This window comes from Eretmochelys imbricata, chromosome 2 (genome assembly GCF_965152235.1).
Source record: "Eretmochelys imbricata isolate rEreImb1 chromosome 2, rEreImb1.hap1, whole genome shotgun sequence".
Classification (NCBI taxonomy): Eukaryota; Metazoa; Chordata; order Testudines; family Cheloniidae; genus Eretmochelys; species Eretmochelys imbricata.
Genome location: NC_135573.1, coordinates 199748791 through 199775598, shown reverse-complemented (window position 1 = coordinate 199775598; position 26808 = coordinate 199748791). Strand labels below are relative to the sequence as shown.

Genomic DNA, 26808 nt, shown 5'->3' with positions numbered 1-26808 from the left:
AAATTCCATAATCACACAACATAACATCAGGAATAAAGTCATCTTACAGAAACTTGTATTGTCTGTCTTTATCTGAGAAAGCTTTTGACTCTCTACATCACTCAATATTGCTCTGTATCCTGAAGCTCTGTGACCTGGACATGTTTCCATTTTCTTTGTTCTCCTCTGCCCTTTCCATTATTTTCAAAGGACTTCTTTACACAGCTTCTTAGAACATCTTGACTTGCTCTTTGTTATAGTTACAGTACTAGAATCCATCTTTAGACCTACCAACTCTGCATGTCAATTGAAAATATTTATATGGTACATATATGCTTAGTATTGCTCTGTTTACTTCAAATGATATTTCTTTTGCCTCTAATGGCCTTTCCACTGAGGTGGAGTGGGTGATTAGCCAGCTTCATAATTACCATCAATATACTGTATCATTATCATAAGTAGATATTGTTTCATTTTGGACACAATTAAAAGGTGATGGACATGAACACTGTTATACACTCCACGGAATCATTATCACTTCTAGCAAGCCATATTAAGCACTGAGCCTTTTGTTAGAGAAACCTAGGTCTTCTGTTTTGGGGGATTTATTAATTTCATTTTGGGGGGTTATTTTTAGCAATTTGAGTTTTATGTAGATATCCAAAAGCGGGTTTTTCAGGGCTTTCTCTTTGTATATACTGTAATGAGTAATCTCTTTGTAATGTTCCCTGTTTCAAACAGTACTATGTTAAAGTGCACTCCTCTATAGAACATTTAGTGTGCTCCACCATGGACCAATTAATGAGCAACACATGTTTAGAAATCGCACACCCAGAGTCTGCATTACCCCAACGTGTATTGGTGGTTTGATGGTGGTTATTGGATGAACATCGATTTTGCTTTCTTGCTCTTTTTGTTTGTTTCTTGTTTCATTGGCGTTTGGCAGTTAAAACTGAAAAACAGAAGCCTTACAAAAACCACAGAATGATTTCAGCCTCAGATTTCTTAACAGTTAATTAGTTTCACATCTGATAAATAAAATGTGCAGTGTAGCTTAAATAAAATAGTTTTAAGGTAATACTTCCTTCTCATGCAGATGGTTGGTGTTTTCTCTTTATGCAGTAAATCTATGGGTATTCATTACCTATTAAATTTAGATTATTTGAAATATTTACAAAAAATCAAATAAATAAAGTCCTTTTGTTTGTGCACATTAGTATAGTCTGCTTTAACGGTGAGCATCATATGGTCAGTCATTTATTGTGCACTTTACATGGTAATCCATTAAGTATCTCAGCTGTTGTTCTTCCTAATTAATTGTCATTATGTATGCTACAATTTTGTAGTTAGAAAACAGAGATGGATCACCTTGTCTTAGAAATGCAGCCTTAGTCCTAGGCATAATACACACTAAATTGAGTTGCCCTCTATAAGGAATTTAAGGATACTAATTAACATAAACGTTATTGCAACTTGCAGGGATATAGGGATTTTAAATTTAGACTGTTCTGCAGTAGTTCTGACTAAAGACTAAAGAGTTTTGGCTTGATCTTGTTTTATGATTCTCTCTTTTAGAATGGACAAAGTTTGACCGACTAAAACCAGAACTGCTACTCCCACCTAAACTCCAGAGTTAGGCTTTGTCTACACTGGATTTTCGTCAGTAAAACTTTTGTCATTCAGGGGTGTGAAAAAAACACATCCCTGAATGACAGAAGTTTTACTGGCAAAAAGTGCCGACGTGAACAGCACTTTGTTGGTGGGAGAGCTCTCCTGCCGACAAAGCTACCACCCACTCGTTGTGGTTAGAAATTTTTTGTCAGCAGGAAAGCTCTTCCTGCTGACAAAGAGCGGCTACTCTGCACACTTTTTAGTGGCACAGCTATAGCGGAACAGCTATATCGCTAAAAGGTGCATCGTGTAGACAGAGGCTTAGACTCACAAAGTGCAGCATTCATTTTGACCTTTTCCCCATGTACCTCAACTCCTTGCACCCCAGGGTTGTGCTCCTAAAGTCTTTATTCAAACAGAACAGCCACTTAAGAATTGGGGGCCATAGGAATTTTGTCTGAGTGAGGACTGCAAGTTTGGGTCCCTGAAGTATAGGGCTGTTCTATTATTTAAAATATGCCTGAAATGATGTAGACCAACTCAATTCTCTATTCAGATTCCATAACTGAGGTGACATCACCGATACAGTGCAGGTTGAAGCATCATTTGGAGGGGAAGGGCTAAATATTTTGACATGAAAATAATCCAAACATTACTAATTAGCTAAGCTAATTATGGGTTGGGTGCTCCTTAGTCTAGCTTTTGAGGACATTCAGTGCATATTGTGATTGGTTTTTAAAGCTTTTCATGGTGTTGGCACTGACAACATTTGAAACCTGATCCTTGAGTCTTGTGCAGTCAACTTTCTGAGGTCACCCACACCGCTTTTTCTACTTAGGATGTGTGAAGTGGGCATTGCAGCTTTTGCTGTGGAAGGTCTTTCAGTATGGAAAACAGTCCCCACATCCCAATTCATCTTTCTTCGTCCAACCTGGCTTTTCACATTGTACTAAAGTTTTCCTCCCCGCCCCATGACTACTCGTGGCTCTAAATACATATTTCCTTTCTTCTCAATCCCTTCTTTTTCCTTATTACAAATTAACCAGTCACCAGGACCAGGATGGTCACCAGGATGGTATTCACACAAGAGTTCTGAAGGAACTCAAATGTGAAATTGCAGAACTACTAACTGTGGTATATAACCTATCATTTAAATCAGCTTCTGTACCGGATGACTGTAGGATAGCTAATGTGATGCCATTCAAAAAAAAAAAAAAAAAAAAGCAGCTCCAGAGGTGATCCTGGCAATTACAGGCCAGTAATCTTAACTTCAGGACCAGGCAAATTGGTTGAACTATAGTAAAGAACAGAATTATCAGACATATAGATGAACACAATTTGTTGGGGAAGAGTCAACATGGTTTTTGTAAAGGGAAACCATGCCACACCAATCTACTAGAATTCTTGGAGGGGGTCAACAAGCATGTGGACAAGGGTGATATACTGTACTTAGATTTTCGGAAAGCCTTTGACACGGGCCTTCACCAAAGGCTCTTAAGCAAAGTAAGGAGTCATGGGATAAGAGGGAAGGTTCTCTCATGGATTGGTAACTGGTTAAAAGATAGAAAACAAAGGGTAGGAATAAATGGTCAGTTTTTAGAATGGAGAGAGGTAAATAGTGGTGCTCCCAGGGGTCTGTGCTGGGACCAGTCCTATTCAAAATATCCATAACTTATCTGGAAAAATGGGTAAACAGAGAGGTGGCAAAATTTGCAGATGATACAAAACTACTTAAGATAGTTACGTTCACAGCAGACTGTGAAGAGTTACAAAAGGATTTCACAAAACTGAGTGACTGGGCAACAAAATGGTAGAGGAAATTCAATGTTGAAAAATGCAAAGTAATGCACATTGGAAAACATAATCCCAACTATATATACAAAATGATGGGGTCTAAAATAGCTGTTATCACTCAAGAAAGATATCTTGGAGTCATTGAAAACATCCACTCAATGTGCAGCAACAGTCAAAAAAGCTAACAGAATGTTTGGAATCATTAGGAAAGGGTAGATAATAAAACAGAAAATGTCATATATCCTCTACATAAATCCATGGTATGCCCACATCTTGAATTCTGTGTGCAGATTTGGTTGCCCCATCTCAAAAAAGATATATTGGAATTGGGAAAGGTACAGAAAAAGGCAACAAAATGATTAGGGGTATGGAACTGCTTCCATATGAGGAGAGATTAATAAGACTGGGACTTTTCATCTTGGAAAAGAGACAGCTAAGGGAGGATATGATAGAGGTCTATAAAATCATGACTGGTGTGGAGAAAGTAAATAAGGAAGTGTTATTTACTCCTCATAACACAAGAACTAGGGGTCACCAAATGAAATTAATCGGCAGCAGGTTTCAAACAAACAAACAAAAGGAAGTATTCCTTCACGCAATGCACAGTCAACCTGTGGAACTCTTTGCCAGGGCATGTTGTGAAGGCCAAGACTATAACAGGATTCAAAAAAGAACTCAATAAGTTAATGGAGGATAGGTCCATCAATTAGCCGGGATGGGAAGAGATGGTGTCCCTAGCCTCTGTTTGCCAGAAACTGCGATGGTCGACGGGGGATGGATCACTTGATGAATACCTGTTCTGTTCTTTCTCTCTGGGGCACCTGGCATTGGCCACTATTGGAAGACAGGATACTAGGCTAGATGGAACATTGGTCTGACTCAGTATGGCTGCTCCTATGTTCTTAACCTGATTTGTTTTTATTTAATGAGGTTAGACTTTTGTTTTTATTCTGTTTATAGAACCCAACTAACTTTGCTGTGGAGCACTAGATACATGTATTTATCATTATTATTATTTATTGCCAGAATTGTTTGAATTCATTTAAATTCCTTACAGGTTACCTTTAAAACCTTCTATGATATTTTTATTGTTTTCAGAAAATTGTCCTATCTTTCCCCCATTTCTGTAAAGTACAGTTCCCTGACCTGCACATATATCCTGTGAAAATAAGATATTCTGTATGCACTACAGTATAAAAGAAAATGAGTCCATAGAGGACAGATATCTTTGGGGAAATGGAAATTACTCATCTATCATTCATTTGTCTGATGATAACTTCCTGCATATACCCATAAATCTTTGAATGTTAGTAGGAGTGTTATTTAGGCTTTTGTATTAAGGAATAAATGGAAACATTAGACTGCATCCTTTACGGGACACATTTAAATGGTATCAAGTGTAAAAATCTGACCATATTGTAGAAAATGTAAAACCCCTGGAGTAATATTGTCAGCTGGCTTCTTGTCTCTTCACCATAGATGGAGATAGCCCTGCAAAACATCAGATTGTGTGTGTGACACATACAACATCAGATATGTGGGAGTCAGTGTCTGAGGGAATGAGATGCTCCTGTCTCATTTATACTTTCTAGCAATTTTCAGCTGCAGTTAGTTTCCCAAGTTGGCTGCAATGGAGGCTGGCCTGCTACAGAGTCAGGACAGTCACCTGGAGGAGGAAACAATATTTCCAATTGTCTCCTAAATTGTGGCTTATTTATACCATTCTGGTGATGTCAATGGGACAGAACCAGCCTTTGGTGAATATCCTTATAGCAGAGAGATTTTCATCTGACCTGTAGCCAGCACAATGTCTCTGTGCCTTCTTCCCAGATAGATTTTCTTGCTGTAGTAACTTACTGGGCTGGAGATGCAGGATGCAGGAATATTTTTAAAGGGTTATAAAGGTATCAGAAGAAAGCACGTAGGTAAGCCAGCCTGAAAAAGATTAATTGAAAGCACATAGATAAAGCATAGATATGTGGAGTATAGACTAGCAAACTACTCAATCAGCTTATGAGTTCATAATAACCTTAGGCATAAATGTATTTAAAAGCCGTTAAACCGGATATAGTTGGTTCTTTGTTACATAACTCATTGATTCATGCAATCAGGGATCCAAATATTGCCTTTCTAGATTGTTGTGAAAACGTAGTGATGAGGAAGAAGTATTTTTCATTGCCTCCAATGCTTTACCAACAGAAAGCTTCTGGCTTTTCACTCCTTTCTCTTATCAAGGCTATTTGAACGACTGAGGTAAAGGGATTAAAGAAGTGTTCAACCAGTTAAAGAATATTTACATGATTAAAATAGCAGTATGTTATTGCACATATTTGTATCATCTGCTTAGTTTACTGACAAATGTCCCCATTTGGATCCCATTGAAAACAGAAATTTTGTCCTGGCCTAAAATAAGAGTAGATTCAGAGGTGTCATCAAGTTTTTATTGCTGTCAGTACTGTCTAATGCATAATCCACTCATTTCTTGACTTAATTTAGACTCCAGAAAGTTATTGTTGCTGGTGAGATATTCCACAGAAATGATACATCTTGATTTTTAGCTGCCAAGTTGAGCAAGTCATTATAAAAATCTTGTTTTGACTTGTCATCTGAGTAAATCTAATAGGAAAACAAATTGCTGATGGGGAATAACTAAGGAACACCAAGATGTCATTTTTACATAGTCCCTTTCTATCCAATAACCGCACACCTTTCTTTTACAGCTGAAATTATTTGAAAATAAAAGGCCTGTATATTCAGGACACACTTTAAAACAGTTACACACATTACTCCAGCACAGAAAAAGGAAGGGCAGGCTACCCTTCTGGTGTGTTCAGTGTAGGTTCACTTGTATAGCCCTGTTCGGATACACAAATGTGTATCCACATCCAATCCACGATCCACAAATATTATCTGTGCATACCCGCATCTGCAGATGCGGATGTCTGCAGATATCCATGGATTTGCAGGGCTCTACACTGGGGGCCAAGGTATCCTCCCCACCGGAACCCGGTCGGGTAGAGCCGCATGGGCAGCTGTGGAGAGCCTGGGTCTCTTCCCCTGCCCTGGGCAGGAGCCCAAGCAGCCCCCCGCCCAGTGTCCCAGCCCCCTGCCCAGGGCAGGTGGAGGGATCCAGGCTCCCCACAGCTGCCAGAATGGCTCTCCCTGACCTGGCTCCTGCTGCGGGAGGTGGCTTGGAGTCCCAGCCCAGCCACGGAAAGAGCCGGGTGGGCCATTGTGGGGAGCCGCGACGGACCCTCCACCTGCCCTGGGTGGGGGGCCTGAGCAGTCCCTGCCCTGTGTTGCTGCCCCCCAGGCCTCCCACCCAGGGCAGGTGGAGGGTCCATGCCATGGTTCCTCACAGCTGCCCACCTGGCTCTTACCGTCAGAGCCCTGTATGGATACAAAATTTGTATCTGCATCCATGCTGCTATCTGCAGAAATAGTCCACGGATATAAAGCGGATACCCGTGGATTTGCAGGGCTCTATTCATTTTATGTGAACTAGAATGGGTACAAACATCAAAAAAATAATAATATGAACAACAAAAGAAAAGATATGTAGATGCAATTCCATTGGTTCATTTGTGATTTTAAATTTGGAAACGCAAATCAGGTTACTGTGTCAGCCTCTCCTAAAGAATTTGTCTACCTAGCCCCAGGACATTTTATGTCAGGTTTTTCTACCAGTCATTAAGCTGTCCAACACCCAATCCAATCAGCTGAGCTAGGTGCTAGGCAGATGGGATGGGATGTGGGAGAAATCCTTCCTCCTCCTCCCCTCAAAGGCAGAAATGGCTGTAGAGCGACTTCATGGAGATGACTCCAGATCAGTGGTTAAAATGTGCTCTGTGGCCCCTGTGCAGAAATAAGAGAGGTCAGGAGACTCCATACAAGTGTATCTCTGGAACCATGTCCCAACCTTGCACACTGACACCAAACCGGTTCTGTTACCAGCCAGAGAGAGAGGTGCAGAATTTGAACTATAGTAAATATCCTAAAACTTACACAACTTTTAATTGAATGCAGCATAGTAGTATCACTCTGCAAAGTTACACAGGCCTCAGGAAAGCAGAATGTTCTTTAACTGATAAGATTTTGTAACCACTTTATAATAATAAATAATAATAATAATAATAATAATAATAATAATGGAATTGTTAGTTTTAAACACATTTTTTACTTAGACACTGTCTTTTCTAGGTTACATTTCGGACAAGAATCTATCACTGTAATATTAACAGCCAAGGAGTGATCTGCCTTGACATTTTAAAAGACAACTGGAGTCCAGCATTAACCATTTCTAAAGTTCTCCTCTCCATCTGCTCACTTCTTACAGACTGCAACCCTGGTAAGAAAATAACACTGGTTTGACTTTTGCATTCATTCACATCTAGCTTTCTGTTATCTATTAGTATCTGCTTGGTACAATGTTTTACTACTGTATTAAAAAAAAAAAAGAAATAGATGTAGATTTAAAATTTAGTGCATGTGATTGCTACAATGCTAAGTGAAAAAATATACATGACATAAATTAAAGAGAAAACATATTGTCAGAAGGGCAGGTGCATTTTTAGTGTTTGAGAATAAAAATACGCTATTTCAAACTAAAGAGTTTAATCCCTAATATATCCCTAGCGGTAAATGCTATTTGAGAAATGTGGGCTATTACAGACAGATAATATTACTGAACATTGAAATGGTAAGTTTTCATTTAGACATCCTTCTGAAAAGAGTATAATAGTACCAGTTCTGGTGGAAGGCTAACAAAACAGTTTACAAATAATAGGCATTAATGCAGAGAGTAGGCAGTCACTCTTATTAACGAGTATAGTGGTTAACCATTCCGCTCAACTTTCAGTCACACACCCTATTGCTTCCTACTGACTGCTAGACCTGTGGCTCCACCCTTTGTCCTGCCCCCAGTGACCAAGGAATGAGTCTGGTTGTATGGCTGAGAATCCCGGACATTCCAAAATAATGAGTCAGGCTCCCCAAAATCATGACATTGGCTTACATGTCATGAGATTTTTACCATGATACATTCTGGAGTCTTTTTATTTGCCTTCTGGTTTCTAAGCCTTTAAGATTCATGTTTTGAAGTTTTGTTTTGTTTTTTTCCAAACCATGAGGGCTAGAAACTTACTTTAAAAAAAAAAAGAAGAAGGAAAACTAGCTTCCCATGTAATCACAGTACCCCAGGAGCTGGGGCTTTAAGAAAAACACTAAAATATCTCAAGGCTCACAATGAAATTCTGAGGGAAGGCAAGTGTTTGACTGGCTAAATTCCTTCATTTGGGGTTGCCTTAGATGTGATACAAAAAGCTGCAGTTAGATGTTAAAAGGAGTCCAATATATAGTTACCTGTGGTGACTGAAATAACGCAGCCCAAACTTACAGGAAAAATGAGGTCCTGGTAACGCTCACAATGTCCTAGTTAAAAGCTGAAACAGTGAAGGAGACTGGACAGTTACTAAATACCTTGTGACTTCAGGCATGTTTATTTCTGGCGTTTAGAACACCCCCTACTGATGTGTTGGAGGGACTTCATGTGCACACTTCTCACTATACATTTTATTGAGCAGAGGCTTGTCTTTTGATACAGCTGGAGTGGTAACACAAATGTAAAGAAAAGAAAACTAATAGTCTAGGAGTCTTTAGAATAAGCATAAAAGGTATGGTGACATTAATGGAAAACATGGAGTTTTCTATTAGTGATATGTGGGCACTTCAAAAGTCAGTGGGAAAGCTATGTTAGAGTTAGAAGTTGGAAATATACATAGTTTTTTGTTGTTGCTTTTTGGGGGTGTGGGGGGGTCTGGTCTCCAAAGGGACACTATCAACTCAAAAATATAGTCTGTTTCAAATAGTGGATTAAAAGTAATTTCTGGTACTTCACCTGTCCCATTGCTCCCCTTCCATTTTTTGTAGTTTTACAATCAGATTTTTCTTTTCTTAATGTTTTTCCCTCCCCTGTGATTGTGTGAAATACCCACACAAAATAACAGTAGAAATTGGATGAGTATAGAGGGGAAACAGTAAACAGGACTATACAAAGAATGCTGTCAAGCGCACAAAGTAAACAAACTCAAAAAGATTATAGAATCATAGAATCACAGACTATCAGGGTTGGAAGGGACCTCAGGAGGTCATCTAGTCCAACCCCCTGCTCAAAGCAGGACCGATCCCCAACTGAGGAAAGAAGACTGAGGAAAGAAGAGTTCTTTTTCCTGTAATCTCTGTCAATTATAGTAATCTTGGGTGTTATTGTAACTGTAGTTGATAAAATATTTTGTACAGAACTTTGATTTTTTAAGTTAAGTATCCCTTTAAATACTCTATGGGGATTTGCTTACTGTGTCTTGTGAATTTCATAGCTTGATTTTGAGGAATGAATAGTATTCCTATGTTTTGCTTTGTGAGCTCACCTCTCCTGAATGTGAAATGTTGAGCTCTTTGTTTCCTGTCTTTTGGATTGTTTGTTTATTCCTACTCTTGGTAATTTACGTACATGTGAACTCTGTATTTTAGTGATATGTTTCTGAAATTGAAGACTTCGACAAATTTAGGGGCTCTTATTTTTCATTGTACAGCCTGATGTGATAGCCCTACTTATTTCTATTTCTGGCTGCACTATAACAGTTCTCCTGCTTGTGCTATTTGTTTCATTTTCTGAGTACAGTTCTGATGATATTTTATCATTAACAAACTGTTGGATTAGACATTCCCTGAAATCTAATTGGAACACGGTGTTGTAAATTGACTCCCTCTTTCTCTGAGTGGGGGAATCATTTTGAAAATAGCCCTGGCACATCTGGGAGAAATATTGTATATATATTCTCTATTAGCTGGGAGCAATTTTCAATCCACTTTGTCCTTCCTTCTTCTAAGGTATACTGCCTCAATTTAGAGGCAGAGACCCAGCAGGGGGCTCAAGTCGATAAGCAACCTTGAACTCTTTGTTCACCATTCATCAAACAGGCAGAAGCAGATCAGGTCAAATGGAAAGGCAACACTGAATATCCCACAAATATAAACACTTAGGATGTGTGAGTTCCCCCCTTTCCCCCCCACCCTCTTTGAAGGGAAAAATCAAATATCAGTTACCCAGTAGTCTTACATTTATGCAAATCTTCATTAGAACAACAAATACCAGTAAGAATGGCAGCTAATTAACCCTCAGCCATACACAGTGATTAAACTGAGCTGGAGCACAGCTGCAGCTTCCTTGGCAAGCATAGCTATTCTTCTCAAACAGGCTGAGCAAATGAAAAGAGGTATTTGCTCCTGCCGCTTCTGTCACTCACACAGTAATCTACAAAAGACATTGAGAGAGTCTCTTTCCTCACTGGTTATGTACATCACTGCCCTTTGTTTTGTGTTAGTTGACGCAGGAACTTGTTTGTCCTTTTTAAACAACTAATATAATCCTGTGCTCATAAGCTGTCTCAGACTCTTCAGTTCTGATTATTATTAATTGTCTCTATTTTGCTTTGCAGTATCAGACAGTAAATTGTGTTAACAAATGTCGGAGTTTTGTAACAGCTGGCTGACTTTTAGGGAGGGCCGGGGGGGCGGGAGGGAAGAGTGATACAGTATTTGGGTATGACTGGACACGTGTGAGCTATCTGCAAAAATAAAAGAGGCCCTTGTGAAATGTAGGAAATGAATGAAATGCTAGCATTCCCCTGGAAAATATTAGTTTGTATTTTATTTAAATTGACATCCTCAGATTAAAAATTCCATATATGTTTACCAAGGAAGACCCCATTCCTCTGAACATTTTGGCATGTCCATAAATTTACTTGCATGAGTAGTTCTCTAAAACTTATGGGACTACTCATGTGCATAAAGTAAAACATGTTTGCAGGATCTGGGCCTAAGAAAGTTCACTTTTCAATAGTTAGATGTTATGGGCTTGTCTAGACCAGGAGTTATTCCAGAATAACTATTCAGATATAAAAAGAAAAGGAGGACTTTTGGCACTTTAGAGACTAACAAATTTATTTGAGCAGATAGTCTCTAAGGTGCCACAAGTACTCCTTTTCTTTTTGCGGATACAGACTAACACAGCTGCTACTCTGAAACCCGTCATTATTCAGGTGTAGCTATTCTGGAATAAGAATGTTCATATGTGGCGTTATTCAGGCATAGCTGTTGTGCTTTAAATACATACCCTAACTTAATCCAAATTAACTTTCAAAGGTAGACAAGCCCTTAGTTTACTTTAATGCATTTTTTCACAACTTGAAATATGAAAATTAATTAATTATTTTTACTTTTGTCTCTAGACAGTTTTGTTCCCTGGTTCTCATGCACTAGGAAAATACTGAAGCATTTGGCTTGCAATCACTGCAGGGGAAATACTTAAATAAAAAACTTTCATTGGAATTTTTCCTTAAATGTATAACAACTTTTCTATTGACTTTTAAGTTCTATAAATCCTTATTTTTACACAATCTGAAATTGGGATTTAAAATGGCCTGACAATGTCTTTGGTGTCTCGCTGCCTACTATAGAATTATGTGTACTGAAGAATTTGTGGCAAATCCGTTTTAATTTGTGGGCCATGCCCAATACAAACCACTATTTTAATTAAGGCTTCTAGGTAGAACATGTTAGATTTGTAGGGGCTGAAATCCTATAGCTGCCCCACCCAACATTCATGTTTCTTTCACCCATGACAAACTGCATATGAATTTAAGTTAATCATGTGGCATTTAATTCATGCTAATCTCTGCATATTTCGTCATTGTTTGATTTTTATTAAATAGCATTATTTCCATATATACCGTTCTAAATTCAATTCGATTTTGTACTTGGAGTGATCGCATATGTCCATTCCACTTCAGGTGTGTGTGCCCAGTGCATTTTCAGAGATTTTTCCTTCCGTGGTGTCCATCAGGGTGGGGTATGCGCCCTCTTCTTCCTCACGCTGCTCTATAATGGAATAAAGGGCAGAGCCAGGCACGACCCCTGAGTTCCTTCTTACTGCCCGTGACGGTTGTTGAAGTGTCTGATCTTGCTACCTCAAGATTTTCACCACTGTTTATATATGGTTGGTACTCACTTTTAGTCATAGTTTTAGTGTTAAAATTTGTAATAGTATTACGTTTCCTTTATTAGACTGGGGGGGTGTATAGTCTTCAGTCTTAGATACTGGTTTTGGTGCCGGGGCATGCCTTAGTCACCAGGCTTTGAACCCTGTGAGTCCCACAAGAAACTTATGTCAGTGAGCAACCTGCACTCCACTGGCCTGAACTGGCTTGGAGAGACTCATGTCAGGGATTGCTGCCAAATCTGCAGGGAATTTAAGCCAAGAACCAAGAAAGACAAGGAGGCCAGACCTAAATTTCTTCTGATGGAGTCAGCCCTGCGCCCACCCTCAGAGCCTTCCCATTCAGAGCTAGTACTAAGCACAACTTCTTCAGTCAGGAACACTCCTTCTGTTTTGGCCAAACCCTGCCAGTCACCCTGCCCAGTACTGAGGAAGATAGCTTCTAAGGACTCTGACTAGCAGCCATGTTAGTCTGTATCCGATGAAGTGAGCTGTAGCTCACGAAAGCTTATGCTCAAATAAATTTGTTAGTCTCTAACGTGCCACAAGTATTCCTTTTCTTTCTAAGGACTCTGTATCCAGATTGAGGTCCCTGGCACCAAAGTCCGGCAAGCATGCTGAGAAAGATAGTAGAGGGTGCTCAACAGTGAGGCAATCATCTACTCGGGTGGGATCATCGACTCCAATGTCGGCCCCGGCCCCATTGAGACTGGCCCCTGAAGTAACACTTATCTAGTTCAGCAGTGCCATCCTTGTTGACTCAACAGCAAGGCTCTATCCCATTGCCATCAACTCCAGAAGCTTATGCAGCAGCACGTGATCTGCTCAGTCTCTCAATACCAGTTTCACCAGCAAACCAAGAATCCTCTCACCCAGTACCATCGGGTCTAGTAAGTTTGTTGGCTGCTTCATCTCAGCATTGGGTACTATGGGCACCTCTGGACACGTGAGTGCCTCATCGTACAATACCATCCAGAGGGAACCGAGCAATAATCTCTCCAGTGCTGTCTATTCCGGGCTTCCGATGCCAATCTCCAGCACCAACAGGAACAGCCTTGGTTGAAAGAAGCTGATTCATCCTCAGACTCGGCAGTCAGCTTGTATGTATCACAGTCATGTCATTATTCCCCTCAAAGAGTTTACACTCCCTGGTACCCACCTGAGGCTCTGTTGTGCCTGGACAGTAGAGATTCATGGCTTGGAAGAAACTGGGGTCTGGAGACTTACCAATGGCCATTTTGGAACTCGGGGGAGTTTCCCCGACCCCTCAGGTGGTGTCCACACTTTCCCCACTCTACTTCCTCAGGTAGGTGTCGAGACCCACCCTGGCAGGATACCACACCCAGTACCAGGCGTGGCTTGAGCAAGTGGAACTTGCTCCAGTGAATCTCCCCTTGGAGGAGGCTCCACTACGGCCAGCTTTGTCTTCCTCCTCTTCATCACCCAACAAGGCAGTGGTAGTGGAGGTGAGGAACTCTTTGACTGGTGATTATAGAGCCCATCAGGACCTTCTAAAGAGGGTGGCTTTTGCCTTGGGTATTCAGGTGGGAAAGTGATCCCACACAGACTGGTCAACATCTGAGCATCTGTAGGATCTTCTCAGGTGGTGCTCTAAATTAATGAGACTGTCTTGAAGCTCACCAGAGTCCTGTGGCAAACTTTATCTCCCCTTCCACCCACCCACAGCAAAAAGGGTTGAGTGCAGGTATTGTGTCTTCTTCTAGGGGTTTGAACATGTTTACACCCACTCCCCTCCAGGGTCATTGGTGGTTTCAGCTGCCAATGAGAGAGAGGGCCAGGGTCAATAAGCATCTACAGTAATGCCTCGCTTAACGTTGTAGTTATGTTCCTGAAAAATGCGACTTTAAGCGAAACGATGTTAAGTGAATCCAATTTCCCCCAATTTATTAATGTAAATGGTGGGGGGGGTTAGGTTCCAGGGAAGTTTTTTTCACCAGACAAAAAACTATATTATATGTATATCATATAAGTTTTAAACAAAAAATTTAATACTGTACACAGCAATGATGATTGTGAAGCTTGGTTGAGGTGGTGAAGTCAGACGGTGGGATATTTCCCGGGAAATGCCTTACTGCTAAATGATGAACTAGCATTCATAGAATATCAGGGTTGGAAGGGACCTCAGGAGGTTACCTAGTCCAACCCCCTGCTCAAAGCAGGACCAAGCCCCAATTTTTGCCCCAGATCCCTAAATGGCCCCCTCAAGGATGGAACTCACAACCCTGGGTTTAGCAGGCCAGTGCTCAAACCACTGAGCTATCCCTTCCCCCAAGGGTTAACACATTGTTGTTAATGTAGCCTCACACTCTACAAGGCAGCATGAATGGAGGGAGGGGAGACAGCATGTTAGACAGAGACAGAGTGACACACCCTGTGTGTGGGAGAGAGAGAGAGCTGTGCATTGCCTCTTTAAGTATACTGACCCCACTCTGCACTGCCTTTTTAAGTATATCAGCAAGTTGAGACGGCAGCTGCAGCCAGCAGGTTCTCTCCATCCTGAGCTCTGTCGTGTCCCCACCCTGCTCTATATGAAGAAGGGGGAAGCAGGGGGCAGGAGAAGGGGGGAGGGGGACCCCCTGACATTAGCTCCCTTCTTCCTCCCCGCACAGCAAGCAGGAGGCTCCCGGGAGCAGCTCCAAGGCAGAGGGCAGGAGCAGCACATGGCAGTGGGGGGAGGGACAGCTGAACTGCCGGCAAGGTTGCCGCACAGGGAACGTAGAGGAGCAGGGAGCTGATGGGGGGCTGCCAGTCCACCCTGGTTCCAAGCCCTCACCAGCTAGCTGCAATGGGCTGCTCTTCCTGCAAGCAGTGGACAAAGCAGGCGGCTGCCAAACAACCTTATAAGGGAGCATTACACAACTTTAAACAAGCATATTCCCTAACTGATCAGTAACATAACAACAAAACAATGTTAACCGAGACAACTTTAAGTGAGGAGTTACTGTACCCCAAAAGCAAAGAAGCTTGATTTATTTTGCCGAAAGCTTTCTTCAACTGCTGGATTGCAACTCAGGATTGCTGATCAGCAGGCATTTCTGGGATATTAAGATATTGTGCCAGAGGTTAAAATCACAAAGATTTTAAGGACCGATTCCCAGAGGATGTGAGGCAAGAGATCCTCTCTGTGGTGGACGAGGGAAAGTTAGTAGCTAGGATCTCATCTGGATTAATTTGGATGCCACCAACTCTGCAGCTAGAGCCCTGGCATCGGCCATTATGATGAGCAGATGTTCGTGGCTCCAGTCATCTGCTCTTCCTCAGGAGGTCCAACAAACCATCAGGGATCTTCCTTTTCAGGGACTGTCACTTTTCTCTAAGCAGACAGATGACAAACTGCATGGCCTGAAGGATTCCAGTGCAACACTAAAGTCTTTGGGCATTTATTCACCTGCCCCAAAGAAGCAGCAGCCACACCACTGTCTCTCATTTATACCTCACCAACAGGAGGTAATTCGGAAAAAGGGCAGAAGTTATAGGAGAAGGATCCTGTTCCCTAGTGGGACTTAAACCTAGTGTTGTCAAAACTAATGGGTCCTCCCTCCCTTTGAACTTTTAGCTACTTGCTTTCTCGCTCAGTGAAAGTAGCCTTTTTAGTGTCATATCACCTCAGCCAGGAGAGTGGGTAAATTATGAGCTTTTTGTCTCATCCTGCATATACTGTCTTCTGCAAGAACTAGATGTACCTATGCATTCATCCAAAATTTCTCACCAAGATGGGTTCTCACTTCCATATTAATCAGGCGATGTACTTATCAACTTTGTTCCCCAAACCTCAGTCTCATCAGGATACTAAGAAACTCCGTTTTGGATGTTAGAAGATCATTAGCATTTTACTAGACTAGGACTAAACCATTTAGATCCTAGCGTGTTATGCATAGCTGTTGCAGACAGGATGAAGGGCCTTCCAGTCTCTCTTTGTGGATCTCCTCTTGTATTTAGTTGTGTTACGACTTCACCAATATAATTCCACCGAGTAAGATGCTGGCACATTCAACCAGACCTCAAACAGCCTTTCTGGCCTAGGTGCCTATTCTGGACATTTGCAAAACAGCAACTTGATCTGCTGTGCATACCTTCACTTCACATTATAACATCTCTCATCAATCTAAAGATGATGCTTGATTTGGACATGTGATTTCCAGTCATTTTCAGGTAGACTCCAATCCCACCTCCAAATCAAACTGCTTGTGAGTCACCTGAAGTTGGACTGGACATGTGCAGTCACTCAAAGAAGAAAAGGTTGCTAACCTGTTCTGTAACTGTTATCCTTTGAGATGTGGTGAATGTGTCTATTCCACAACCCACCCTCTTTCCCCTCTATATTGCAGTCTATCTGGAATGAAGGAACTGAGAGGTGTCTGGGGTTCAGGTATACAGATGCCTGGCATGGGCCTATAGTGCACCTGCCCAGAAGCAGAAACAGAGGCACCAAGGGAACTTTTACTGCAAAAACATAGGTGCTTGAGCAATTTTTGCCACCTACAGGGCTCAGGGGCAGATGAACAGGGCTTTTGTGAATCCCTGATTCTGGGATTTAGGCACCTAAAGTGGCAGTTAGACACCTAAGTCATTTTGTGAATCCAGCCCTTAATGTGCAGTTTAACGTGCTTCACATAGAATAACATACCTCAGTTAGTAGTATGAATTAGGGCTGTCAGGCAATAAAAATAATTAATCATGATTAAAAAATTAACTGTGCGATTCAAAAATTAATCGCGATTAATCACACTGTTAAACAATAATAGAATACCGTTTATTTAAATATTTTTGGATGTTTTCTACATTTTCAAATATATTGATTTCAATTACAACACAGAATACAAAGTGTAGAGTACTCACTTTATATTTATTTTTGATTATAAGTGTTTGCACTGTAAAAAAAGAAAAGAAATAGTATTTTTCAATTCACCTAATACAAGAACTGTAGTGCAGTCTCTTTATCATGAAAGTTGAACTTACAAACATAGAATTATGTACAAAAGAAACTTCATTCAAAAATAAAACAATGTAAAATTTTAAAAAAAGAAAAGGAGTACTTGTGGCACCTTAGAGACTAACCAATTTATTTGAGCATGAGCTTTCGTGAGCTACAGCTCACTTCATCAGATACATACCGTGGAAACTGCAGCAGACTTTATATATACACAGAGAATATGAAACAATACCTCCTCCCACCCCACTGTCCTGCTGGTAATAGCTTATCTAAAGTAATCGTCAGGTTAGGCCATTTCCAGCACAAATCCAGGTTTTCTCACCCTCCACCCCCCCACACAAATTCACTCTCCTGCTGGTGATAGCCCATCCAAGGTGACAACTCTTTACACAATGTGCATGATAATGAAGTTAGGCCATTTCCTGCACAAATCCAGGTTCTCTCACTCCCTCACCCCCCTCCAAAAACCCACCCCCATACACACACAGACTCACTCTCCTGCTGGTAATAGCTCGTCCAAACTGACCACTCTCCAAGTTTAAATCCAAGTTAAACCAGAACATCTGGGGGGGGGGGGGAGGGGAGGAAAAAACAAGAGGAAATAGGCTACCTTGCATAATGACTTAGCCACTCCCAGTCTCTATTTAAGCCTAAATTAATAGTATCCAATTTGCAAATGAATTCCAATTCAGCAGTTTCTCGCTGGAGTCTGGATTTGAAGTTTTTTTGTTTTAAGATAGCAACCTTCGGCCTAACTTCATTATCATGCACATTGTGTAAAGAGTTGTCACCTTGGATGGGCTATCACCAGCAGGAGAGTGAATTTGTGTGGGGGGGTGGAGGGTGAGAAAACCTGGATTTGTGCTGGAAATGGCCTAACCTGACGATTACTTTAGATAAGCTATTACCAGCAGGACAGTGGGGTGGGAGGAGGTATTGTTTCATATTCTCTGTGTATATATAAAGTCTGCTGCAGTTTCCACGGTATGTATCTGATGAAGTGAGCTGTAGCTCACGAAAGCTCATGCTCAAATAAATTGGTTAGTCTCTAAGGTGCCACAAGTACTCCTTTTCTTTTTGCGAATACAGACTAACACGGCTGTTACTCTGAAACCTGTAAAATTTTAGCGTCTATAAGTCCACTCAGTCCTACTTCTTGCTCAGCCAATCGCTCAGACAAACAAGTTTGTTTACATTTACAGAAGATAATGCTGCCCACTTCTTGTTTACAATGTCACCTGAAAGTGAAAACAGGCATCCTCATGACATTGTTGTAGCTGGCGTCGCATGATGCATAAGTGCCAGATGCCCTGAAGATTCATATGTCCCTTCATCTTCAACCACCAATCCAAAGAACATGCGTCCATGCTGATGACGGGTTCTGCTCGATAAAAATCCAAGGCAGTGCAGACCAATGCACGTTCATTTTCATTATCTGAGTCAGATGCCACCAGCAGAAGGTTGATTTATTTATTTATTGGTGGTTTGGGTTCTGTAGTTTCCACATTGGAGTGTTGCTCTCTTAAGACTTCTGAAAGCACACTCCACACCTCATCCCCCTCAGATTTAGGAAGGCACTTCAGATTCTTAAACCTTGGGTCGAGTTCTGTAGCTACCTTTAGAAATCTCACATTGGTACCTTCTTTGCATTTTGTGAAATCTGCAGTGAAAGTGTTCTTAAAATGAACAACATGTGCTGGATCATCATCCAAGACTGCTATAACATGAAATATATGGCAGAATGTGGGTAAAAACAGAGCAGGGGACATACAATTCTCCCCCCAAGGAGTTCAGTCACAAATTTAATGAATGCATTACATGTTTAACGAGCGTCATCAGCATGGAACCATGTCCTTTGGAATGGTGGCTGAAGCATGAAGGGTCACACGAATGTTTAGCATATCTGGCACGTAAATACCTTGCAATGCCGGCTACAAAAGTGCCATGCAAATACCTATTCTCACTTTCTGGTGACATTGTAAATAAGAAGAGGGCAGCATTATCTCCTGTAAATGTAAACAAACTTGTTTGTCTTAGCGATTGGCTGAACAAGAAGTAGGACTGAGTGGACTTGTAGGCTCTGAAGTTTTACATTGTTTTGTTTATGAGTGAAGTTATGTAACAAAAAAAATCTACATTTATAAGTTGCACTTTCACGACAAAGAGATTGCACTACAGTACTTGTATGAGGTGAACTGAAAAATATTATTTCTTTTGTTTATCATTTTTACAGTGCAAATATTTGTAATAAAAATAATATACACTTTGATTTCAATTACAACACAGAATACAATATATATGAAAATGTAGAAAAACATCCAAAATATTTAATAAATTTCAATTGGTATTCTATTTTTAACAGTGCAATTAAAACTGTGATTAATCGCAGTTAATTTTTTTAATCATGATAAATTTTTTTAAATTAATCACGTGAGTTAAATGCGATCAATCAACACCCCTAGTATGAATAAATTTGTATTTATCATTGCTTTGAGACCAAGTACTACAGACTTTTACCATTATGGCTTTATTGGATGCTTTCCTCTTTAATAATCTACATTTAAGAACGTGGGTGCATATCTTAACAACTTGCATTTATCTAAACACGGATAAACAAAGTCAGATAACATCCTAAGATTATTGGGTTCTTTACTTGTCCACACTGCAGACTTGCCTCCAGGTTTCCCTTGTATGATTTTATCTTTATTTTTATGATTTTATCTTTCCCAGTAATTTCATTTTTCAGAGTAGCAGCCGTGTTAGTCTGTATTCGCAAAAAGAAAAGGAGGACTTGTGGCACCTTAGAGACTAACAAATTTATTTGAGCATAAGCTTTCATGAGCTATAGCTCACTTCATCGGATGCATTCAGTGGAAAATACAGTGGGAAGATTTATATACATGGAGAACATGAAACAATGGGTGTTACCACACAGACTGTAACCAGAGTGATCATTGTTTTCATCACAGAGTAGGTATTGGTGACAGTTGTGGATAACATGTTGTTGCGGCTTTTTTATTATAGCTACAAGATAGCCATGTAGTTTGGCAGGATACAAAACTGTCTAAATAATTTCTGTATCCTGCCTAAATACTTTCTGCCAAAAAAAGCTTGCTTAAATATTGTTAACTCCCTTATCTGCACCTGCATGGGGGTACTGGCAGTTAGGAAACTTAGTCGTAGGGATACATCTATTGTGATAATCCTTCTGTTTGCTTGTTTTTGTTTTCCTGGAGGCCAGCAAGGTCCTAGACAGGTACAGCTGAGAATATAAAATCCCTGCCTTTTCATTCTTTGCTGAGAAGGATTCAATCACGTTTCACAGAGTATTATCTGATCTTCATTTGTGTCTTATAGCACTTTGGGGAGAGAGTTTTCCGTATAACCATTCAGCATCAGATTCAGAAGCCCAAGAGAAAGTGGGGCATTCCCCACAATGGAAGGCTCACCGTCCAACTCTAGGGCTTCTACAGGGTGGAAGGTGGGCAGCTATCATTCAAGCAAGATCTGAGAGGTGGCACTGAATCACCACATGTGGTTGCTGCTCTGGCCATGTCCTCTCCCAAGACAGCAACGCCCACTTTTCAGACTGTGCAGGGCCCTGTGATGTTGTTCTCCTTGGCATCAGGGAAGATGTGGCCATTTTACACTGCCACTGCCTCCTCCCTCAATAGACTTTCTGCAAATGGGCTTTTTCCAGGGTTTATGCCTGGAGTGAATCCAGCCCAACCCTCACTCCTAAATGGGATCCCCAAGATGCAAATACTGTATGCTTGGATTTAGTTTCCAAGAAGTTCTGGGTGCCTAATGTAAATTAGGAAATTTTAAGTTTGTGTTAATATTTTAGGAACTTTAAGATTTCATCTGCATATTTTGTTTTAGGTCATTTTAAATAATTGCCAAGTAGTTAAATTCCACAGCTAGAGAGCTAACGTGTTACAGATCTGTTCCCTCGTACAAGAAGCTCCACCTATAACTGTGTGTATTTTAAATGTGCTAGTGTATGTCCACCGTAGTAACAAAAGGGCCTCTTCTCAAAATCCTGAAGTGAGAGCCTCCTGTCCAAAAATTTAAAAATAAAACTAAAGCTGATTAATGAGGGAAAATAGCAAAATTATTGTAAAATAAAATCTATTCCATCGTGAAACATTTAGCTTTGAGTAGGTATTTAGCTAAGTTGTGGTCAAAATTCTTCTATTTGTCTCCAGTCTTGTAATTTTTAAGATACTTACTCAGCACAGAATAGCGAACAGCCAGGCCACCCTCCCCCTGGTGCCTGAAGCATGGCTAGCCGAATCTTTTCTTCTCTCCCACCCATTCCCCTTCTTTACAGCTAGTTCCGATGTTGGCCCAGTATGAGCCAGGTGGAAAAAGAGAGGGAAGTATTTGCCCCCTCTTACCTGGTGCTTCTCCATGGCACAGGCCACCTTCTGTCCCCTCCTTCTTGTTGCCAGTTCATGTCAGATGCTCCTTTCTCTTATTCCTCCCAGCTATCTGACATCCCCCCTGCTGAAAGCTGAATTTAAGAACTCAGGGTGATAGTAAGTTTGAGATGCCTATAGTGTCTAGGCACAGGATGTCTCAATCCTCACTATTGCAATCTGTTATCTGTACTTTAGAGCTATCATTTTGCCATTATGAACAAACCTGACCTAAGATTCAGATCTGAATCTCATTCTTCAGACTTATTATTGAAAGAGAGGGTTAAGCTGTGATAAGGTAAAGGGAAGCTAAAGAAGCTAAAGATAAGTTAAAGAGAAGTAAGGAATTTAATTTTCTATTATAAAAAAATAGAAGCAGACTAATGCATACTGGAAAAGTTGCTGATTTTATAAAGTAATGATAAATCTTTTCAAAAAAATTTGTTGCCAAAATGTCTATAGAAAATGGGAACAACAGCGTTTAACTATGAAAAGAGTTTTTGCACCGTAATTCCATCAGCTGTTTGATTATAAGTAGACCTGCAGGGCTATTGTCATAGTAGGTGATGATGATTCTAGAAAATCCCTTTAAAATAGGCAAAGTAGTGTCTAATATACTGCATTTTTTTGCGGTTGACTAACCACTGATATTTCAATTTCTCTTCAGAGTCCACAGTCATTCTGCCAGTTGCACTGCCAGAGCACTATCAAATGTGCAACAAAATAATCTCATTTTGCCGTATGAGCTTGCTTGTCCTTTGTGTGGGCAGCAAGGTATCACGCAAATGGAGAAATTGATCTGTTGTCTAAGATTATTTTATTTTATTTAGCTTAGAGCTATTTTCCCGCTTTTCTTTACTGAGTTTATAACCATGTTCTTTCAATAAATATGAAGATTCCTACTTACTGATGTTTCATCACATCACACTGCAGCATGTTCTTCTTGCCAGAGAGAGATCATGATTGCATTAAAAAGGTCTTCACCTGGTCATTCAAAGGAGATACTAAATAGGGGACAATAAACAGGAGCCAAGCCAGTGAGGAAGCAATTCATGAAGTAGATTCTTTTATTTGCAATATGCCTTTCATAACCTTTGGAAAATCCCAGCTCCTCTCCAGAAGATATTAGCTAGTTCCCAACTAAAAATACCAAAATCAAATAGTTTGTCTAATTACTCTGTCACATTTTTTATTGGACCAGGAGCCCATTTTTTTCAGGCTATTTTTTTTTTGTTGTTGTTATTGGTCACAGCTGGTTTAACAATGCTGATCGGTTCTATCTTAAATTGACCCTGCTACAGAGTTTTCCAGGGCAATCCTTTCTTCAGTATTGTCATTCTGCAGTAATTGAGTGCGGAACAGAAATGGTCTGTTTTGTTCCCTGAGAAGCACAACTGTATCTTTCTTTCATGTTCCTTTAGAAACAACTTGTTCATTACTGTGGCCTCTCACAACATCTGCATTAACCAATAGACCTATTTCTTATTAAATGCTTTACATTTCCCTGCAAGTCCTGCAGTGCACATTATATACCTATATGGAGTTGGAGATTGTCAAACCAGGTTATCCCTCGTTCCGAAATAAACTCATATCATCAGATTCTTTGAGGTTTTCTAGGCATTTGGTTCTCTTTCCTTCTAATCACTGGTGTCTCTTCACTGTTACGATATTTCTCCAGTTTTTCTGAGGGAATCCTCCTCTTTACCACTGTGATAGACCCAGGTCAGTTGGGTACAGCAGAGTAGTCGAAGGCAGATATATTGTTCACTGGATAAGCAGTTTTCTGTTCCCTGACTGACCAGAGGAGGGGCTGTTCCAGGCTAGGGTGGACACATGACTTCAATTAACCTGCAAAGAGTCAGGTGAGGCCGTTAAGCTAAGGCCCGAGTTCCCCCCAACCTGCCACTACAGAAACACCTCCTGGGAGGGGAAGACAGGTCCCTGTCAGGACAGGAGGCTAAACTGTTCTGGAATAACCCCATAGGGACAACAGAGACTGTGGGAGTTCTCTCACCAACCTTGTTAGGGGGCTTATTCCTTCACCCACTTACTTCCCTGCTCCTTCTTGCACGATCAGAGAGCAACAATACCCGAAGTCCAAAGGTGCAAACAATTCAATGTTTATTGGGGTGAACTTCCAGCAAGCATGATTCCAGTTTCCTTCCTTAGTGTCCCCCTTCCCAGCTCTGACACCACAGAGCCTTACACCTGTGTCCTTGTTCCCATTCCTGCCCTTAGCCAAACATGATTCCAATTTCCCCACCCCTATTCCCTGTTCCCATTCCTGCCCTTAGCCAAACATGATTCCAAATTTCCCCACCCCCATTCCCTGTTCCCATTTCCCCACTCACACACACTCACTTCCTGATTGACTGCAGACTATGTAGTAAAACTTGAGTTCTGCTTAGCTATACCTTAACCTATTATTTTACTGAAATTTAACTAACCAATCCTAACATATTGTAACATGATTATGTAACCAGTTATATCCCACCACCTTAATTAGTTTACACCCAGCAAAATTAATTATACAGCAGACAGGAACAATCACAGAACCAGACAGAGATTATACAGACAAACAATAGCAAAGTGGGAACTATAATGACAAAACAATACAGAAGTGAGGATTTCACATCCCAGCTATTGATAAGTGAGTTCTTGCCAGACAGGATGCTATCAGACTAAGTTTCCTTTTACATTTTCTAGGCACTTCCCTTTCTCTGGAGGCGATAGGCATTATCAGGACAGGATTGTATTCCTAACAGCCCAATAGCACCTTATTTCAATGTGACTAGTTTGGAATGTGAGGATGTGACTGGTCACTTTCCATCTTATGGAAAAAAGAAAAGGAGTCCTTGTGGCACCTTAGAGACTAACCAATTTATTTGAGCATGAGCTTTCGTGAGCTACAGCTCACTTCATAGTGAGCTGTAGCTCACGAAAGCTCATGCTCAAATAAATTGGTTAGTCTCTAAGGTGCCACAAGGACTCCTTTTCTTTTTGCGAATACAGACTAACACGGCTGTTACTCTGAAACCTTTCCAGCTTATGGCTGCCTCTGCTACTTAGCCAAAGGCCTTCGCCTAAGCACAGGGCCTCAGGCTGTCACAGAAAGAGAAGGACCTTACACTGGCAGACAGTGACTTTGATTCTTTCTTTTATACCTCTATAACTAGCCAAGTGATAAGAATACACCTAAATTCTTAGAGTATAGGCCTTTACAGACAGGCCTGAATATCTATATCCTAAAAAACCTCCTTGCTGGCTTATGATGAAAAGGGCTCGGTAGACTGTAACCCTGACCCGAGAGAGAGAAGGGCTACATGGAGGGTCGTGGTGAGCCTCTGAGGCTAGCATAAACTGCCTGGAAGCATGGGACCTGTAGGGACAGGGTCAGAGCTCTGCCACACCACTAATCTCTGAACTATAACCAAATTATTTACTTACCCTTTAACCAAGGCCCTACCTATTTAGGTTGTGTCTACACTGCAGTTAAACACCTGTGGCTGGCTCATGTCAGGTGACTTGGGCTACAGGACTGTTTAATTGTAGACAGTGTAGACCAGCGGTTCTCAAACTGTGGGTTGGGACCCCAAAATGGGTTGCAACCCCATTTTAATGGGGTCACCAGGGCTGGGGTTAGACTTGCTGGGGCCGGGGCCAAAGCCCGCGCCCCCACTGCTCGGGCTTTGTCTTCAGCCCTGGGTAGTGGGACTCAGGCTACAGGCCCCCTGCCCAAGGCTGAAGCCCTTGGACTTTGGCTTTGTGCTCCCCCCCCCCCTTTCTGCCCCCACTCCCACCTGACGTAGTGGAGCTCAGGCTTTGGCCTTGACCCTCGGGTGGCCTCAGGGTTCAGTGCCCCCTGCTGGGGTTGTGCAGTACTTTTTGATGTCAGAAAGGGATCACAGTGCAATGAAGTTTGAGAACCCCTGGTGTAGAAGTTCAGGCTTGGACTGGAGCCCTAAGCCTGAACACCTGTTCTTCAATTAAACCCGAGCCTGGCAAGCCCGAGTGTTTAACTACAGTGTAGACATATCCTTAGGGCCAGATTTTTAATGTTAGTTAGGCATCTAGTGGGATTTTCCAAGGCACCAGGAGCCTAACTCCCATTGAAAATAATGGGAATTAAATGGTCCAGCTTCAAAAGCATCTAGGTGCCTATCTGCATCTCTAGGTAGCTAAATATCTTGAAAAATCTGGCCATTGCATATCTGTATAACTTTACGCATGTGCGTAGATCTATATGTACTTATCTTAGTGTATGTGATTAGCATGTAGAGTTATGCACATGTGTAAATGTTCACAGGATTGGGGCCGAAACTGCAGCATCGTATATTGATAATTATACACAGATCAGTAATGAAGAGAATGAATTTACTTTTCCATTAAGAGCATATAAAAATGTTAGAGATTTTGTTTCAGTTCAATGGACTAACTCTCCCTCAGCATGAGTCCATGATTGTAGGAATCGTTATAGCAACAGGGAAAGCATTCATTAAATAGAAAATAGTTCATAGGTCTCAGGGAAAGGACTTAATACTCTGATGTCTCTTGTAGTCTCTACAGTAACTGTCTTGGAATAACTGTAGCTCTTAATTGTGTGGGGGAGGGGTAGTGGATTTATGTAGACCTAAATCTTTGTACACTTTCAAGTTGCACATGGAGAACACCTGATGTGTGCAAGTTAGCAGGGTACGAATACCAAGAGATGTGAGCATGCATCCATGCAGGTATGTACTTTTAAACAGTCGTTAGACCATCATTAAAAAAATCAATACAGCCATAAGAAGGTTGCATGGAAATACTTAGGTTAAAACAATACTAACAGAAAATAAGTATAAGGACTGCTCTAATCATTTTATTCTGAAAACTATCTGGAGTTATTTACATAAGAATACATTTAGTGGGTGTTATATAATTTAAAGAGTAAAGCAAGTGGCATAGATTACATTGTTAAAGTAATGTGTATTCTGTAGTGCTTTAAACATACAGTA

General features: G+C 40.9%; 1 protein-coding gene across 1 annotated transcript in view; it reads left to right on the top strand.

The window, feature by feature from the left end:
• LOC144261564 (ubiquitin-conjugating enzyme E2 E2) overlaps window positions 1-26808 on the top strand; it is a 333279-nt gene that overhangs the window by 283626 nt on the left and 22845 nt on the right. The window contains exon 5 of the mRNA XM_077811278.1: window positions 7585-7732. Coding sequence (XP_077667404.1) covers window positions 7585-7732 — 148 coding nt within the window. The remainder of the gene's footprint in view (window positions 1-7584; window positions 7733-26808) is intronic.